General features: G+C 37.1%; 4 protein-coding genes across 4 annotated transcripts; 3 read left to right on the forward strand and 1 right to left on the reverse strand.

Annotated features, from left to right (window-relative positions):
• The first annotated feature begins 2467 nt into the window (after window positions 1–2467).
• Window positions 2468–3963, forward strand: LOC140825097 (F-box/kelch-repeat protein SKIP25-like). Its single transcript, XM_073186635.1, has one exon. The coding sequence runs from the start codon at window positions 2483–2485 to the stop codon at window positions 3764–3766; it is 1284 nt and encodes a 427-aa protein (XP_073042736.1). The 5' UTR covers window positions 2468–2482; the 3' UTR covers window positions 3767–3963.
• A 6438-nt stretch (window positions 3964–10401) lies between these two features.
• LOC140825098 (uncharacterized) lies at window positions 10402–12074 on the forward strand. The gene has a single exon (XM_073186636.1). It carries the CDS (start codon window positions 10583–10585, stop codon window positions 12053–12055), a length of 1473 nt encoding a protein of 490 aa, XP_073042737.1. The 5' UTR covers window positions 10402–10582; the 3' UTR covers window positions 12056–12074.
• A 106-nt stretch (window positions 12075–12180) lies between these two features.
• Window positions 12181–13679, reverse strand: LOC140825100 (coniferyl alcohol acyltransferase). The gene has a single exon (XM_073186637.1). The coding sequence runs from the start codon at window positions 13534–13536 to the stop codon at window positions 12184–12186; it is 1353 nt and encodes a 450-aa protein (XP_073042738.1). The 5' UTR covers window positions 13537–13679; the 3' UTR covers window positions 12181–12183.
• A 1081-nt stretch (window positions 13680–14760) lies between these two features.
• On the forward strand, window positions 14761–16005 carry LOC140827961 (uncharacterized). Its single transcript, XM_073190927.1, has 2 exons — window positions 14761–14936; window positions 15292–16005. Exons 1-2 carry the CDS (start codon window positions 14850–14852, stop codon window positions 15859–15861), a joined length of 657 nt encoding a protein of 218 aa, XP_073047028.1. The 5' UTR covers window positions 14761–14849; the 3' UTR covers window positions 15862–16005.
• Window positions 16006–17518: the final 1513 nt, after the last annotated feature.

Genomic DNA, 17518 nt, shown 5'->3' on the forward strand with positions numbered 1-17518 from the left:
GCTAAAGGCTTTACACAGAAAGAAGGCATTGATTATAAAGAGACTTTCTCTCCGGTTTCTTCGAAAGACTCTTTAAGGATTATAATGGCTTTGGTGGCGCATTTCGATCTTGAGCTTCATCAGATGGATGTAAAGACTGCGTTTCTAAATGGTGACATTGATGAAACGATTTATATGGTGCAGCCAGAAAATTTTGTGTCCAAAGACACAAATAATATGGTTTGCAAATTAAAGAAATCCATCTATGGGCTCAAGCAGGCATCGCGACAATGGTATTTCAAATTTCATCAAGTGATCATCTCGTTTGGCTTTGAGATGAATTTGGTCGATGATTGTGTGTACCATAAGTTCAGTGGGAGTAAACATATTTTTCTGGTTTTATATGTTGATGACATTCTGCTCGCTAGCAACGATATAGAGTTGTTGCATGAAACCAAGAGATTTCTAGCTAAGAATTTTGAGATGAAAGATCTTGGTAATGCATCTTTTGTACTGGGTATTCAGATACATCGGGATCGTTCTCGGGGTATTCTTGGATTATCTCAGAAAGGCTATATCGAGAAAGTTCTCAAGCGATATGGGATGCAAGATTGTAAACCAACAGATACCCCTGTAGCTAAAGGAGACAAATTTAGTCTCAAACAATGCCCAAAGAATGATTTTGAGGAAAAAGAAATGCAGAAGGTTCCCTATGCATCTGTAGTGGGGAGTCTGATGTATGCTCAGGTTTGTACACGTCTAGATATTGCGTACGTGACAGGAATGTTGGGACGATATTTAAGTAATCCAGGAGTAGAACATTGGAAAGCAGTCAAAAGGGTATTACGGTACTTACAGAGAACAAAAGATTACATGCTCATATATCGGAGGTTGGATCAGCTTGAGATCATTGGGTATACTGACTCCGATTTTGCTGGATGCCAAGATAGTATGAAATCTACGTCGGGCTACATCTATCTCCTTGCTGGAGGTGCCATTTCCTGGAAGAGTGCTAAACAGTCACTTATAGCCTCTTCCACCATGGCAGCTGAGTTTGTAGCGTGTTATGAGGCATCCAATCACGGAATATGGCTGCAAAATTTTGTCACGGGACTGCGCATTGTTGATGGCATTGAAAAGCCACTAAGATTATATTGTGACAATAAATCAGCAGTTATGTATTCCAATAACAACAGGAGCTCGACGAAGTCAAAACATATTGACATCAAGTTTCTGGTTGTTAAAGAAAGAATTCAGAGTGGAAAGTTGTCTATTGAGCATATCGGTACAAACTCCATGGTTGCGGATCCGCTTACTAAGGGACTACCACCCAAACAGTTTCATGAGCACACTGCTAGTATGGGTGTTATGTCAATTGAGGAAATTCAGTTTTATTGGGAGTTTGTTATTTTAAATGCCTTTTTCAGTTGTAGACATTTTCAGTTACAGTTATGTAAATTTATTTTCTGCAGAAATAAATTTCAAGTTAAGTCACACTCTGATTATGATTTAAAGTTTGATCTCAATAAGGTTAAAGGGAGGACCAGTTGGAAATAGACATGTTACGGTCACATTGCATGAAATTTCCATGCTACACATCCACTTCATGATCCATGTCATTCAGTTGTGTTGGCATATGTGACCATTGATGGGTCGAGTTACCTTGAGTGTAGCGAAGACTGCTTTGATCCTATGTTGATGTGATTGATGGACCAGATTGGTTATAGATACACTTCGGAATGACAACAATTTTGAGCTCATAAGGTTATTTTCACAAACATAATTATAAGGTTGCACATATAGCCCAAGTGGGAGATTGTTAGATCAATTTTATTTATATGGGCTTATATGTGAATAATTATGTGTGTGGGTTGTCTATTAAGTTAAGCCCAAAATAAAGTGATCAATTAATGTTTCGGGTTATTGGGCTTTAATGTATCTAATGGGTTGTGGGCCTTTAACGTGTAGAGACATAAGTGTAATTTCTGTTTTTATGATGGGTTAAAACGGAAATATCAGAAGATATTATCTATAAATAAGGGTCATGGTCCCCAGATCTCGCGTTGTCACTTTCACTATTCTCTCCCCCCATTAAGAAAATAGTTCTGAAGAGAAAACTAAAGGATTCTCTCAAGGAAAGAGCGCGTAGATCTGGAAGATCAAGACACGTTCTAAACAATTCAGAATTATGGCTTCAGGTACGCTTCCGCTTAAGTTTTCAGTCAAATTCTTAATGATTTAGCATGATGGATTCTGCGGTTTATGGGTTTTCCCCAACAAGACCAACCCTAGTTTCTGGCCCCATTTTGAAATATATCATATCATCTAAAAAAAAAAAAGTTTCAATAGATGATATCTATACGAGTAATGTTATTGTCTTCTTAATATCGACACGTATATTGAATGATAAATCACAGTTATTTACTCATACAAATTATAGTCATTCCTCCTAACTCGTCTCGCATGAGTTAAATTCTGTATAGATAAAAACTATATAAGTAACATGAAAAATAACCCACACAAACCACCCGACTTCCTCTTTAAAGCTACTCCCAACTCAACTGGCCCTCTTCTCTCACCTCAGATGAGAACTCTATTTTCTACCACAATTCTGGACCTACCGACCACCACTTCCGCCGGCAGATCCACCGCCAAAAGGCCTAAACTCCACCTGCCGATGGCGGAGAAGATAGAGCATCACAGCCAGCAGCAGGCTCTGCTGCCTGGTCTCCCCGATCACCTATCTCAACTCTGTCTTTCTCTTGTTCCACCTTCTACTCTCTACTCCGTTTGCCATTCTTGGAGGCACCTCATCTACTCTCCAACCTTTCCTTCATTTCTTTCTCTCTACGCTCTCTTCGAATCAACAGAACCGCAACCGGGGGATCCAAGTTCCCTACAGTTCTGCTCCTTCGATCCCATCTCGTGTGACTGGCAACACTTGCCTCCGCCTCCATCTGGATTGGATTTTCGCTTCCTCTTGCGACACCCTTCCTTTATTTCACGCAAGCTTCCCATCCAATCAGTCTCCGTCTCCGGCAAACTCATCCTTCTAGCTGCCACTGCTGATCAACTCCAGCCTGCTTTATCCAAACCCCTAATATTCGATCCCCTCACGAAACAGTGGGCACACGGTCCCTCACTTCCCAAGCCTCGTCGATGGTGCGTTGCCGGAGCATCACGAGCTGCCGTTTTTGTTGCCAGTGGGATCGGGTCCCACTACAACACGGACGTTGCGAGGTCTGTGGACAAGTGGTACATCGATTATCAGTGCGAGAAACATGAATGGAGATGGGAAAAGATGAGGAATCTTAAAGATGGAAAGTTCAGTCGCGAGGCGATCGAGGCCGTTGGATGGAGAGGAAAATTATGCATGGTGAACGTGAAAGGAGACGCGGCCAAGGATGGTACAATATACGACGTTGAAAAGGATTCTTGGGAGGATATGCCGGAAGGGATGCTGGCCGGATGGCGGGGTCCGGCGGCGGCGATGGAGGAGGAGACGATATACTTGGTGGATGAATCGAAAGGATCATTGAAAAGGTACGATCAATTCAGGGACTCGTGGGCGGAGGTGTTGGAAAATGAAATGCTCGAAGGGGCTCAGCAAATCGCGGCGGCACGGGGGAAAGTGTGTGTGCTCCGTGCTGATGGCGGCGGAATCGTGGTGGTGGACGTGTCAGCTTCGCCGGCCATGCTATGGGTGGTGGATGCTCCGTCTGGTTTACAAGGTGTGGCGATTCATATCTTGCCTAGATCGAGCCATCGAGAAATTCAAACCAAGTAAGGAGTTTTTTGTTCGTTATTTTATGCAGAAATCGGAGAAAATAAATATTAATTTTGTTAATTTGGGTAAAGATAACCTTTTCGTATAGGTTTTTTTTTTTGTTTTCCTTTTCTTGGTTACTACATTTTTCAAATAATCAATTTATAGTTTGATAGAATGTAAACAAACACAAATAATGCAGGTTTTAATTTTTTATATCACCGTTCTTGAATTTGGTCGATGTTTGCGAGGATAAATGCAAAATATCCATCTATTTTTTAATAATTTTTTAAGCAAGGACAATATTTTTTAAATCTTTTATCAATTTCGTAGCATTAATATATGTGCAACAAAAAAAAAATTAGTTTTTAGTTTATATAATCGAATTTAAGTAAATTTATTATTATTCCAATGTGTGGATGGCCTTCCTTTGAAAAAAAAAATATCTGTGTTTTTTTTTTGTGCTCAATAAAAATATTGTGCATTTAATAATCAAATAAATGTTTGCATGTGGAAGAGGTCAATTAAAGGAGTTGGCTGGATCGGCTAAACGACAGAAGACAACTTTTCAACTCGAATTAAAATTTTAATATAATCGAATCCTCATCTTTCTGGAGTTGGATGATTTTATATGTCACCCAAATTCTTAACATGATGTTAAAAAAATATATTTAATTTTAGTCATCTTTGTCGATAAATAATTTTCTCCAGCTGCCTTTATTTTTTGTAATTGTAATATATAATTTTCTCTAGTTACCTTTATTTTTTGTAATTGCAATATATTCTCGTATTAAAACTGCTGCCAAATTCCAACTCTTGTTTTATGATTTTTTTTTTTTTAAAAACTTATAACAAAAATATTTGGCTTTTCAAAATAAAAATATTTGGCGCACTGGGCACATGTAATATGCTTGGTCATCTGGTATAGATTATGAGTGAATCTCATGTGAAACCGTCTCACGGATCTTAATATGTGAGACGGGTCAACCTTGTCGATATTCACAATAAAAAGTAATATTTTTCCATGGATAACCCAAATAAGAGATCTGTCTCACAAATACGACCCGTGAGACCGTCTGACACAAGTTTTTGTCATAGATTATTATCAAGATAGAAATTTGATGGATTTTAAAATACTGACATTTATATAAGCATTATTTTTTTCTATTGATTTTCAAATTATAATAACCAATAAAAATGGTCTTATTATAAGATATCATGTAGTTATAACAACAACAACAACAACATTAATAAAAAATAAAAATTCACGATAAATCAAAGAGTAATACAAAAATTCAGATTCAACAAAATTGGAGTAAGAGTAAACGACATCGAATAATACTAGAATGAGCTTCTCAACGAATGAAAAAGAAATATATATAAGAGTTTTTGTACAAGAAAAATATTTTAGCCCTTTTTTTTTCTCAATACCGATTGACTATATATTATTGATTAAATTAGAATTATTTTTTTATATTAACAATAAGGCAAAAGCTTGTGTGAAACGGTTTCACGAGTCGTATTTGTGAGACTGATCTATTATTTGGATCATCCATGAAAAAATATTACTTTTTATTGTGAATATTGGTAGGGTTGACCCATATCACAAATTAAGATATGTGAGACGGTCTCACATGAAACTCACTCCAACAATAACACCCCGTTTAAATTATTCGAGGTCTAACAAACCCTAGCTAGAACATATATATATCAAGTTTGTGTATCCCGGATATAATTTGAATCTGATGTTTTACACCGGGTGAGGCATGCACAAAATCCTTTGTAATAAATATTAATAAATAAAATAAGATTTGCCACCTTTCTTTTTATTATTATGATATTATATCTAAAATAAGAAAGGGAAATTATAATTATCTCACTTTTCATTTGAATGCGACCAAATCTTGGTATTCTCAGCCACATTTAATTTACAAAATCCAATATCTTTGACGAAGCGCAATGCCGTTGCTAGTCTTATACCATCCCTATCTATATAAAGACCTTCCGCAAGGCTAACATGCAACAATGCCAACTATATATATATATATATTTAAAAAGAATGTGATATGGTGGGTAAAGACAATGCTCCGACTCCGCCATTCACCATTCCGCCCCATCGTTTCGGAGAGCTAGTTAAATACGAGTTACTACAATCCGATCGTGTTCATGATATCTCATCATTCGGTTTGCGTATATCGTTAGTGATGATATGTCATGAGCAACGATCAGTTTGTAAGAATTTTCACTCTGAGATCAATCTCCATTCGACACTGATGTGTTTGATCCCAAATTTTAAGTTTGAGGCATTAATTTTTGATTTTTTTTTTCTCTACGTTTTTTTATGCACCAGATTTCAAATTCCCGGCCTTTGTTTAACTTTTATGAAAATGGTGTAAAATTTTATTTAATTACCAGAACTGGAATGTTTTATGCTACTTGGGAAGGATTTTGTTCGACACCTAATTATTTTTGGGTTATGACATCTATGTATGGTCAAATATCAAATATGACAAGAACTACTTCTTTTAATTCATTTTTTTTTAAGGTAATCCCCAAACCCAGATGAACTTGGGCTTAGGAATGACTGTTTTAAGTGTCTTTGCCCAGTCCACTCTGAATGGGTATTAAATCTTAGTATGCTAATTTAGACATTACTTTTTTCAATCACATGGGGTGATTTTTTTTTCTACATTGACTTGGGATGAATCCAAACATCTCATGTACTGAGAGAGGTTTTGCCACTGCATCAGGTGACACCAAACATTTTATTTTTGCTACCACGCATGATATCCGGTGCAACGGGGATCCCCCATTATAAGAGAGAGCAGGTTCAAAACGGAGTCGTACTTGTTGTTCACGGGGTCTAAGGCGATAGGTGAAACGAGTCATTTGTTATAAATAACTGAAAGTTCAGTTTACAAATAAAAATTAATCATGCAATATATATAAAGAAAAATATAATTTATGCCCTATATATATTTACCTCTTGAAACTTTTTTTATCCACGTTATCAAATTTCGATATATATATGTGCTAACACAAAAACCAACATCTCCAAGAATCAAAACAATGACACTGCCCTTTTTCCGTTCATTCACCTTCAACGAAGTGCACTGTCTTCGGCTTCCTCCTATCCCAGGAAAGGTCGGAAGCTCCGTCTCAGCTTAAGACCGTGAAGATGCAACTTTTCCCGATACCCAGTCCGAAATGGAATAATTCGTGAAATATCTATTGGAGGCCGCAACTGCATGCATTAGAGGAAATGGTGATTGGTGATTGCGCCAAAGGAGGACTGTGTTTTTTTTATGGAGAGTAGATATCAAACCAAGTCAAAAAATTTCCTCGAGCTTCACCCGCGGCTGAAATCTTTAATCCAGATGAAAAGTTGGTTCCGTAAGTAGTTTCAATATATGAAGCATCGCTGGGAAATCCATATATATTGTTGTGGATGTTCAAGTGAAGCTTTAATCACCTTATATATTACTTTAATTCGTATGAATTAACATCAAGATCCCATGAATGCATTAAGGTCTCACATCAAATGGGTAGTACTGTACTAGATGGGGAGTTCTCCATATTCATATCAAGATGTTATAATTTGTGATCAATTATCAGAATTACAGAATATATAAAATTTTCTTTTTCATATAAGTGCCGTTCATTATTGCAATTTTGGTGCTATATATGAACTCACGATACGAGAGCACTTTGCAACAAATGCACTTCTCCAGCTGCTTGATTTTTATTAGAAATAATGATGTCGATCGACAGTACAAGAGAAGAATGAATGACTTTTCTGCAGAATACATGTAGAATGTGTTTGTTTCATTAATAATTTTATGAACGATATAATTTTTTTATTTTGTACTAAGAAAATTTTAACAAAATTATAATATATTGCCACCAAAAAAATAGAATTTATTGGTTATGATAGTAAAGCCTCAATTTGTGGCATACAAGCATGCACTATCAAATTAAGAAAAGGCATAATTTATTGAATTTAACAAAAATCTTAATTTTGTGATACAGGTATATCTTAACACAGTCAACAAAAGCAAATTACCAAAGGTTTTTCTTTTATGGCCGGCCACCTGTTTATCTCGTTAATTCTCAGCATTTTTCATACTTATCATAAATTGATTTTCAATATAAGATACCATTCCTTTTTACTGCAAATTTAATCTACAACTTTCTTTAAAAAAATATTAGCATCTGATTTCTTTGAGATTTTATTTTAAATTACTTTATTTATATTTTATAATCGTAGTCATGACCGAGACAGGGCAAATCCAAAACCCTAGCAAACAATTTCTCTACTTACAATGCAGTATCTACCTTTAGCAATTTCAGATATATATGAAATATGTGATTTATGATGCAGAAGATATCAAAGGAGATTGCGTTGACCATACATATCTCTAAAAACAAATGCTTCTTCAAAGTGAAAGAAAGCTTCGTATTTTCACTTTTCACACTCAATTTATCGATGCTGGACATATGAATTGTGCAAGATGTACGAATTAATTCGCGGTGTTCTAAAAATATATTTTGCATGTATTAACTTCTGTTGAAAATCTTAAGTTGTCAGGAGATACAAATCCAAGTCTAAAATTAACATACTGATTTACACGAATTTTGGGGAAAAAATTGTTCATGTAATGAAGGATTATTCTTACCCTATTCTCTTCTAGGCTCTGAGGCATATCTCATATAAATTAAAATCGAAGTAAAAAAAAAAAAATGAATGAATTAGCCAAATACATAAGAGAAATAATATTCAACCTACGCATGTTATTTCTCTTATGTATTCAACCTACAAATCCAAATCAGACTATTATTCCCGTAAAACCATAGAAAACAATTCCACTAAATTAAAATTGCATTAAAAGAATTAACCAGCGATCATGTAAATCAAATAAGAAACAATTCAGAAATAAAAACTTATGGTTATTATTTTTTGGAATTAGAAAATGCTTCTGTATCTGTTAATTTCTCACTACTTAATTCCCTTTTTCTGTCAATAGGAAGAACTTCAAACCCTTACTTAATTTGGTAGATTTCTCTTGCTCTTTCATGGCTTCTTTCATCAATCTTTTCTGCTCTTTCATTGGGAAAATCCCATCTTCTCCATAAATGCTATCCTCCATTCCATAATCTCCATAATATGCATTTTTCTCAGATATCAGACGACGCTTTCCACTTTCAAAATCAACTTTCTTCGTCTTCGACGATTGCCAAAGGCAACATCTTGCCCTCGGAGAAGGTGGCAATGGAAGCTCTTCCATGCAGAACTGACTACAAATAAATCTCTGATTATTCTCAGACTCTATTTTATAATTTTTCGTTTAGCGTAAGTTTTATATGTATATAATATACATAGGAATATTAAGTGTATATATATAAGCCTTAGTTGTGCGTTGGTTGTATTGGACAAATACCACACCCGTATAGGCCATGCAAATATTTATTAGTTTACAACTGTTTTATTCCCAATAATTTAAATATATTCCAAACACGTGCATGATTTGTATTTTAGTTTCTTAAATAATGTTAAATACTTAAAATATGTCAAATTCATCGTGTTACAAATTTGTTATTGTGGATGTTATTGAGAAAGTGAATAATTAATCTTATTAATATGTATTTAGACATGATTAAAATATTTGAATCGTGTTAAGATTTTGCATTGATTTATTGCCTTATAAATTTAGATATGCTGGATATGAAAGATTTTATACACCAAAAAATAATAAATATTTATGCTCTATTTGTCCATCTTTACAATAAATTGATCTTTATAATAGTTATAAGTACGAGAATTTGTATAAATTTCAAATTTTCTTATAGTTTTTTTACAAATTCTCCCTGTTTATTTCCTTTTGGTTGTATATAGAAAACGAGCCCAATACACATTTTAAATTTTTAATGGCAAAAACTTGTGTGAGACGGTCTCACGGGTCAAATTTTGTGAGACGGATCTTTATTTGGGTAATCCATGAAATAGTATTGCTTTTTATGCTAAGAGTACTACTTTTTGTGGTGAATATGGGTAGGGTTGACCCGTCTCACAGATTGATATCCGTGAGACGGTCTCACATGAGACCTACTCATTTTTAATATGTCCTGAATTGTGTATATTTAAATAAAATAAAATATAGGATTGAGTTTATGTTATACTTAAAATAACACTCATCGTATGTTCTAATGTAATAAAATATTCAATACATCGTCCACTGGATTCACATATTTTTAATTTGAATTCATATACTCAATTAAAAATGTTTAAAAAAAAAAAGCGACTGTTAACCCATTACATAACTAATTGGGCCAAACTATGTGCCTGTTGGCCCAACATGATGAGCCCAAAACAAGGCCAGCAAACAATGGAATCTCCAAGTCAGAAGTTGCACATAGAAATTTGAAATGTCTTTTGGTTGACTTTGAGTATTTAATTGAATACCCTAATATGTAATAATACATAATCCGGCACCAGATCCCACCGCAAAACCTGCCTTGCACGGCGCCCAATTCATATGAAGCCTAGTCAACTTGTATCATGGGATCGGAGTAATTTTTTTATTATTATAACTTTTACCGTTTTGTGTATAATTTTTGGTATAGATTTTTCGAAATTTGTGGGGACGACTTCATATAGTAGACGCCTCGTGTGAGTCCTTGTTAAGGGGCGTGAGAAATGCACTAACAAGTCATGATAAATTTGCACTTAGCTTCATTGTGTACCAAACTTTTTCCAGAAAAAGGGCATCCAACTCATACTTCCACTCACTTTTGTGTCATCAAATCAAGAACAATTTAAACTTCAACTCCATTTCATCTATGGCCCCAACCAAGCCAAAGAAGCCATTACTCAACCTGCAATCAAATCTTGCTATTACTCTATTCTTCATCCTAGTTTTCACCGTCCCAGCTATTTTGCTCCTCCACACGCCATCCACTCTTACTTGCACTAGCCTTTCTGCTAGCAAGGAAACATGGTCTGGCAACGTTAGGGACGCCGAATTCTCGTGGAACCGGCTCAGGTTCATCGACGAAAACCCACCACCGATGACACTTAAGATTGCGGTTTTCTCTAGGAAATGGCCTACTAGTGCCAATCCTGGAGGCATGGAACGCCATGCCCAGACACTTCATACAGCTCTGGCTCTTCGTGGGCATCAGGTGCATGTGTTCACTTCCCCACCGGCTGATGGGGTTGTTCCAATCACAAGACAAGAGAAAGTCCGGTCTGAGGGGAGTCGGCACCCATCGTTGCCTATCGTGCATTGGCACGAGGGCGAAGCGGACAAATGGAGGTACAACAAAGCATGGGAAATTTTCGAAGAGGTGAACCGAAGCGCACCGTTTGATGTTGTCCATTCCGAAAGCGTGTCGCTTCCCTTTTGGTTGGCGAAACAGGTTCCGAACCTCGCAGTCTCGTGGCATGGTATCGCTTTGGAGAGTGTCGAATCCAGCATCTACCAAGATTTGGCAAGAAAGCCGGATGAGCCAATCTCCCCTGCCTTCAATGAAAGTCTGCAAGGCATGATACCGAAAGTTTTGAATGAAATTCGATTCTTCAAAAACTATGCACACCATGTAGCTATAAGTGATAGTTGTGGCGAAATGCTTAGAGATGTGTACCAAATCCCTAGCAAGAGGGTTCATGTAATTGTTAATGGAGTCGATGAGAAAGATTTTCACAAAGATTTCAGATTAGGACTTGTACTTAGATCCAAGATTGGCATCCCACAAAATGTCAGCCTTGTTCTTGGTATAGCAGGGAGATTAGTGAAAGATAAAGGCCATCCACTACTCCACGAGGCTTTCTCTAAGCTAAAGATCAAGTACCCTGATGTCTACTTAATCGTAGCTGGTTCAGGGCCATGGCTACAAAGATACAGAGAATTGGGCTCTCAGGTTAAAGTTCTCGGATCGATTAATCCTGTCGAATTACGAGCTTTTTATAATGCTATTGATGTTTTTGTCAATCCCACACTTAGGCCACAAGGGCTTGATCTTACTCTGATGGAGGCTATGATGAGCGGGAAGCCGGTTATGGCATCGAGATTTCCTAGTATTAAAGGGACCATTGTTGTTAATGATGAATTTGGCTTCATGTTCTCACCAAACGTGGAGTCGTTATACGAGGCACTGGAATTGGCAGTAGCAGAAGGTTCAAAGAGGTTAGCACAAAGAGGAAAGGCTTGCTTAGACTATGCAACTTCAATGTTTACTGCAAGAAAAATGGCAATGGCATATGAGAGATTGTTCCTTTGTATAAAAAATGAAACATTTTGTATGTACCCTTGAAAGATCCATTTTCTATTTATAGATATGTACTACATTTCATTTTTCAATTGATAGTAGTCAAACGCAATATGAACAAGAAACTACATAAATACAATCTTGTCCTATATGGTTATATCTGTCAATAACCATTAGAGTTGGAGATGGTTAAGATTCATCGGCTGAAATATAGAGTCAGGGTCAGATTTAAGCGCTTCGACCATCTCTGGCCATAGGATTGTCGATAGAATCCAAGATCCATCTCCCTTGGCACTTTCCCTTTGGTTTATATACCCAACTCCAAGCCTTTCTATGGTAGAAAAAACCGTTCCAAGAAAAGGACTTCCGAATCCGAAATCCAATTCAGACACAGGAAACCTTCTTCCTGATGATACAACAAGCGCAGGTCCACCTAGACCAAGTACGTTCTTTGACAGCATCAATCCAGGCCTGTGTAACTCTATCCAATCAATCAAATTTCTGAAATGTTCTTCATTCGCTACCGAATAAATCGCTTTGTGAACAATATCTGCCACATCCGCAACAGACCCTTGTCTCAAATCTGTTAAATTTGATTCTCCAAAAGCTATGGATAGCACATTACCTATGTAATCCAACATAGGATCTTTACTCTTGGAAATTCGAGTCCTTCCGTCGACTAGCCATCCCACCTTGCAACTCTTATATTCATTTCTGATAACTTTTGCCATTATCTTCCAAATATATGCCGAAAAAGCCTCAATCTTGGTTCGTTTCATCCCATTAATACTTGCCAGTTTTTGCAATCTTTCAATACTCGATGCATCTACATAATACAGATGTTTGACAAGTGTACTGATAGTTGGCATATTACGTATTTCTTCAATCGTACAAGTGACAAATTCATCATCCAACGATGGATCATAGCTGGGAGGGAACCGTGGACGAAGATGTCTACTGTGATCTGCGATACAAGAAACTGGTTTTTTCATGGAAATTTCAGACCACGTAACAAGGAACTTGGCGAACGAACTAGCATCTCCTAGTGCATGATCGAATGTAAAAGTAAGCGAAACTCCTCCACAGGCGTAATTCGTGATCTGAACTTGTACCGGAAAAGAATAATCCATCGAAACTAGCTTCCCTGGAATAGACTGGTTAAGATCATGGAAGTTGAATTCTCTTAAAGGAATGGTTGCTTCTGCCTCTAAAATAAGAACTCCAGTATTATCACATATTATCTCGGGCTCGTGGGATTTCGGGTTCTGAATGACACGACCGGAAAATGGGTAGAAATGGGCGAGACATTGGGTTAAGGAGGATTTAAGGGTGTCTGCTATCGAATGAACAACGTGGACAGGTTTTTGGTAAAAGTAGATGTATGTTACAGGGAAACGGCCTGATAAGAGATCAAGATTCGATAGGGGGATGGTATGAGTATTTGGAGCGGAATCAGGAGCCTTTACTATGGTTTTCTCGATGACTCTCACCTCGAATTTTGCAGAGATGGGATCTCCATTTTCCATTGGGAATTCAAGTTTAGTGAAATTTGTACTTGGATCTTCAGGTGTCAGTGCCCCAACTCATCATTCTGGTTTTATATCATACTCCGAGCATTATTTATTGGAATGACATCATTGAATGTGTCACACACCATTACAGGCGGATTACTACTGTTTCAAACCTCACATCTCTACAGTTAATTGGTGGTGTAAGGAGATAATTCATGCTCCCCATTAGCATCCATGTCTGGTTAGAGCTCGTATTTTGGCCAATGGAATATGATTGTTTAATATAAATCTCGTCTACTTTGTGGTCAAATATTCCCATTACGAGTAAGCATATGATTGGTGGTGAGTGGGAACCAATTTCTTCTCGAATCAAGAATATGAACACTACAAGTAATATTGGACTGCTGAGGGGATCCCGAGAAAATAAATTGGTACCATCGCAGCGAGTTAGTGAGACGTTAGATTATTTTTATGAGTTGAGCAATCGTCAATCTTTTTACCTAGTTTACGCAATTATTCAATTTTTTCAGTGGAATCAATTATTATATATTTTTTGAGTGAATAATAAGTTATTTTATATATATTTGACTAATCGTCTATTATATTTGGACAAAAAGACTATCTTTAAATTTTGGAAAATACGAAGTGGGGTGTATTCAATTCATAGTTTTGATGACTTTTAAGTTCTTTTAAAGAAAGCAATATTATTAAGAAATTCAAATTTATAAGAATATATCCATGAGTAAATCTACTTGAGAACGAGTTTCAAATTCCTAATTAGCTTTTTTGAGTTATTATAACACAAGTTTATTTCAAATATTTTCTTTTATTTTTTAATCCATTCATAGCATATATACATATTTAAAACGTATATTGGTATACTAATTAAGTAATGAGTTGTCGCATTTTATTTTGCGCGAAATCCATTATTGAGTCCGTATAATTTGCCGAAGACAGATTATCTTTATCCGCCCAAATAAGTATGCGCAGGCTAAACGTGAACCTTTAATCCAACGGCAAAGGACGCCGCACCTTATTTTCGTTGTAAAAATTGTTGGTCAGCCGACATTTGCATAATTCATTGCAACACCTGCATGTGTGGCATAATACCCTTAACACCGCTCTTCTCAATGACACGAGGCAGAGCGTGGCAGATATGCTCCCTACGTGTCCAATAATAAATTCAAAAAAGATATATTGGAATCTTTATATGTTATCTCGTCGATCTCTGAAACTATATATACAATCTACATGTATACAGCATTTAAACCTCATCGAAACAATTATTTGACGAGAAATTAGTAGCATAAACTTGTAGCGAAGGAAAGATGCAAGCCGTGAAACAGAAGGTGAGTGACGCTGCCGCAGCTGCCCAAGAGCATATTGACGTCCTTAAAGCCAAAGCTGAAGAGAAGGTACATCTTAGCTTAAAAATGTGATCAATTTCAACAGATGTGTACATTTTACTCAGCAAAGCTGTTTTTAAATGTTTGTTAAGAAAGGAGACATGGGTGTTCAATTTGGACTCTATATGTTGTGGAAGTTTAGAAGTTGTATGTTTGGTTGGGATATTTATTTTATGGTTTCACTTGCTGTTTTGAAAACACTTGAACCAAACGCCTATTCGACCGAGAGATGTGGTTAAGAAAGGCCTTTAATGGGGCTTGGGGGCGGATCAGGCGTGATTTAAATGACAACTTTTTTTAAAATTTTTCCGTCACTTAATCTGCAAATCTCGTGGGGTTTACTGAAAATTTCGTAATATTGCAGGCGGAGTTATCTACCGCAAGGACGAAGGAAGGGAAAGTGATTGCTAAAGAACGGAGGAAAGCGAAGGAAGCTGAAGCCAACATGAGGCTGCACGAAGCCAAGGCTCAGCATGCGGCCGAGAAATTGCAAGGTAAGCAACAGGGGCTTTTCGGTCGTCATCACAACGGCCCAGGTACGCCGAACGCCGCGGCTCCTGGTTATGGTAATCAATACCCCGCAGGTTCCGCCGGCCCAACGGGGAACGCGGCGGCTCCTGGCTATGGTAACCAATACCCCGCAGGTTCCGCCGCCCCAACGGGGAACGCTGCGGCTCCTGGCTATGGTCATCATAACCCAACAGGCCATCATTACCCCACTGGTGCCAATGCTGCGGCTCCTGGCTATGGTCATCATAATCCAACAGGCAACTATTATCCCACGGATGCCACTGGCCCAACGGCGAATACAGCGGCTCCTGGATATGGTCATCATAACCCAATGGGTGCGACTGTTCCGCCGGCGAATGTTGCAGCTCCGACCCACAAACCTTTTGGAGGACACCGCCACCACCGTCACATGGGCCTGAAATGAGTGTAATATAGCGGAAGATCTATCATGTACATATGAAAGTGTTGCTCTTTGTCTTTTCATTTTTTTTCCATTGGTTGCTAGTGACTGTTGTTAGATTTGTGGGTTTTGTGCGTGAACGTATCAGTGTTGAAATATTAAAATTCAGTAGATCTCAAAGTTTGATAAGAACTTTAATAAGAACAATAAAACCAAATTTTGATAAATTTATGTAAATAAATAATTTATGGGACAAAATAATTATTATAAGTGAAATGGTAACAAATATTATAGGAATATTTCATTTAAAGTTAATGAGTTGAGAAAAAGTTTAATACTTGACCAAAATTATGTTATTTTTAAAGTTAAAATTACCCGAAAATATTGCAATGAGTCGAGATACACCAAGATATATTATCTTTATCCCCATATTGTGGGGTTTATCGAAATTTGTAATATACCTTGTAGACAGAGATGTCTACCGCAAGGACGAAGGAAGGGAAAAAGATTGCTAAAGAACGGAGGAAAGCGAAGGAAGCTGAAGCCAACACGAGGCTGCACGAAGCTAAGGCTCAGCATGCGGCCGATAAATTACAAGGAAAGCAAGGCTATGGTCATCATAACGCAATTGGAGCGACTGTTCCACCGATGAAATGTTGCAGCTCCGACCCATAAACCTCTTGGAGGACACCACCACCACATGGGCCTGAAATGAGAGTAACATAGGCGGAAGATCTATGTTGTACATGTAATAAACGTGTTGCTCTTTTTCTTTCTTTCTTTTTATGTTTTCATTGGTTGCTATATTTAATTTGACTGTTGATTTGTGGGTTTTATGGTTTGTATGAATGTAACAGTGTTGCCCGCGGCATAGTCGATTTTGTATTCGGGTGGTAGACTTGAGACAATAACCAAGGGTCGAGTCCCGTGGAGAGCGTTCCCTTGGATGAATTGAACCTCCCACCTAAACGATGGTTCATCACCGTGATTTGGCTCTTCTACACAAGACAAGGTATTGGAGGAGGGACTTCACCTTTTTGCCCAATGAGTGTGACAGTGTTGACATTTTATCTTACTCTTATAAAATTCAGTAAACCTCAATGTTCGATATTCGATATAGGTGATTTAATGCAGAGTAAATTTATACTCAAAGATCTTTTTATCTCAGGTATTACATGAAAATAAATCGAGACGCCGCAAGTGAAGGGGAGCCGAGCCCTATTGAGAATTTTAAAATTTCGGGGGTAATCATTCTAATAATTCACATGGTAGCCAAGATTTTATATTAGGGGGCTAAGCTAAACAATGTTATAAAAGACAGCGTTTAGCATCGTCTAGGCGTCGAATAGCGTTGTCCACCATCCCGATTTTTAGAAAGACGATGTTTCTAGGTGTTGATAAAATAAAAAGATTGATTAACGAAGGAACATAGATGCCGAATTCTTGAAGACTCTAAAAAAGTGTGAGGGTAAGAGAAGAGGTCTTTTTCCCGATGTTTCGCCAGTCGCGGAGGCCTAATTTAATAGAAGAATTAGTGATGGAGAATGATTTCTTCATGATGTTATCAGATATTTTAAAAGTAATTAGGACATAGTTTTCTTGAAGGGAGAATGATAGGATAATCAGTGATGGAGTATGTTTGTACAGTTTTTTATAATTATTTTGATTTTTTATTTAAAAA

The sequence above is a fragment of the Primulina eburnea genome, chromosome 3 (assembly GCF_022965805.1).
Source record: "Primulina eburnea isolate SZY01 chromosome 3, ASM2296580v1, whole genome shotgun sequence".
Lineage (NCBI taxonomy): Eukaryota > Viridiplantae > Streptophyta > Magnoliopsida > Lamiales > Gesneriaceae > Primulina > Primulina eburnea.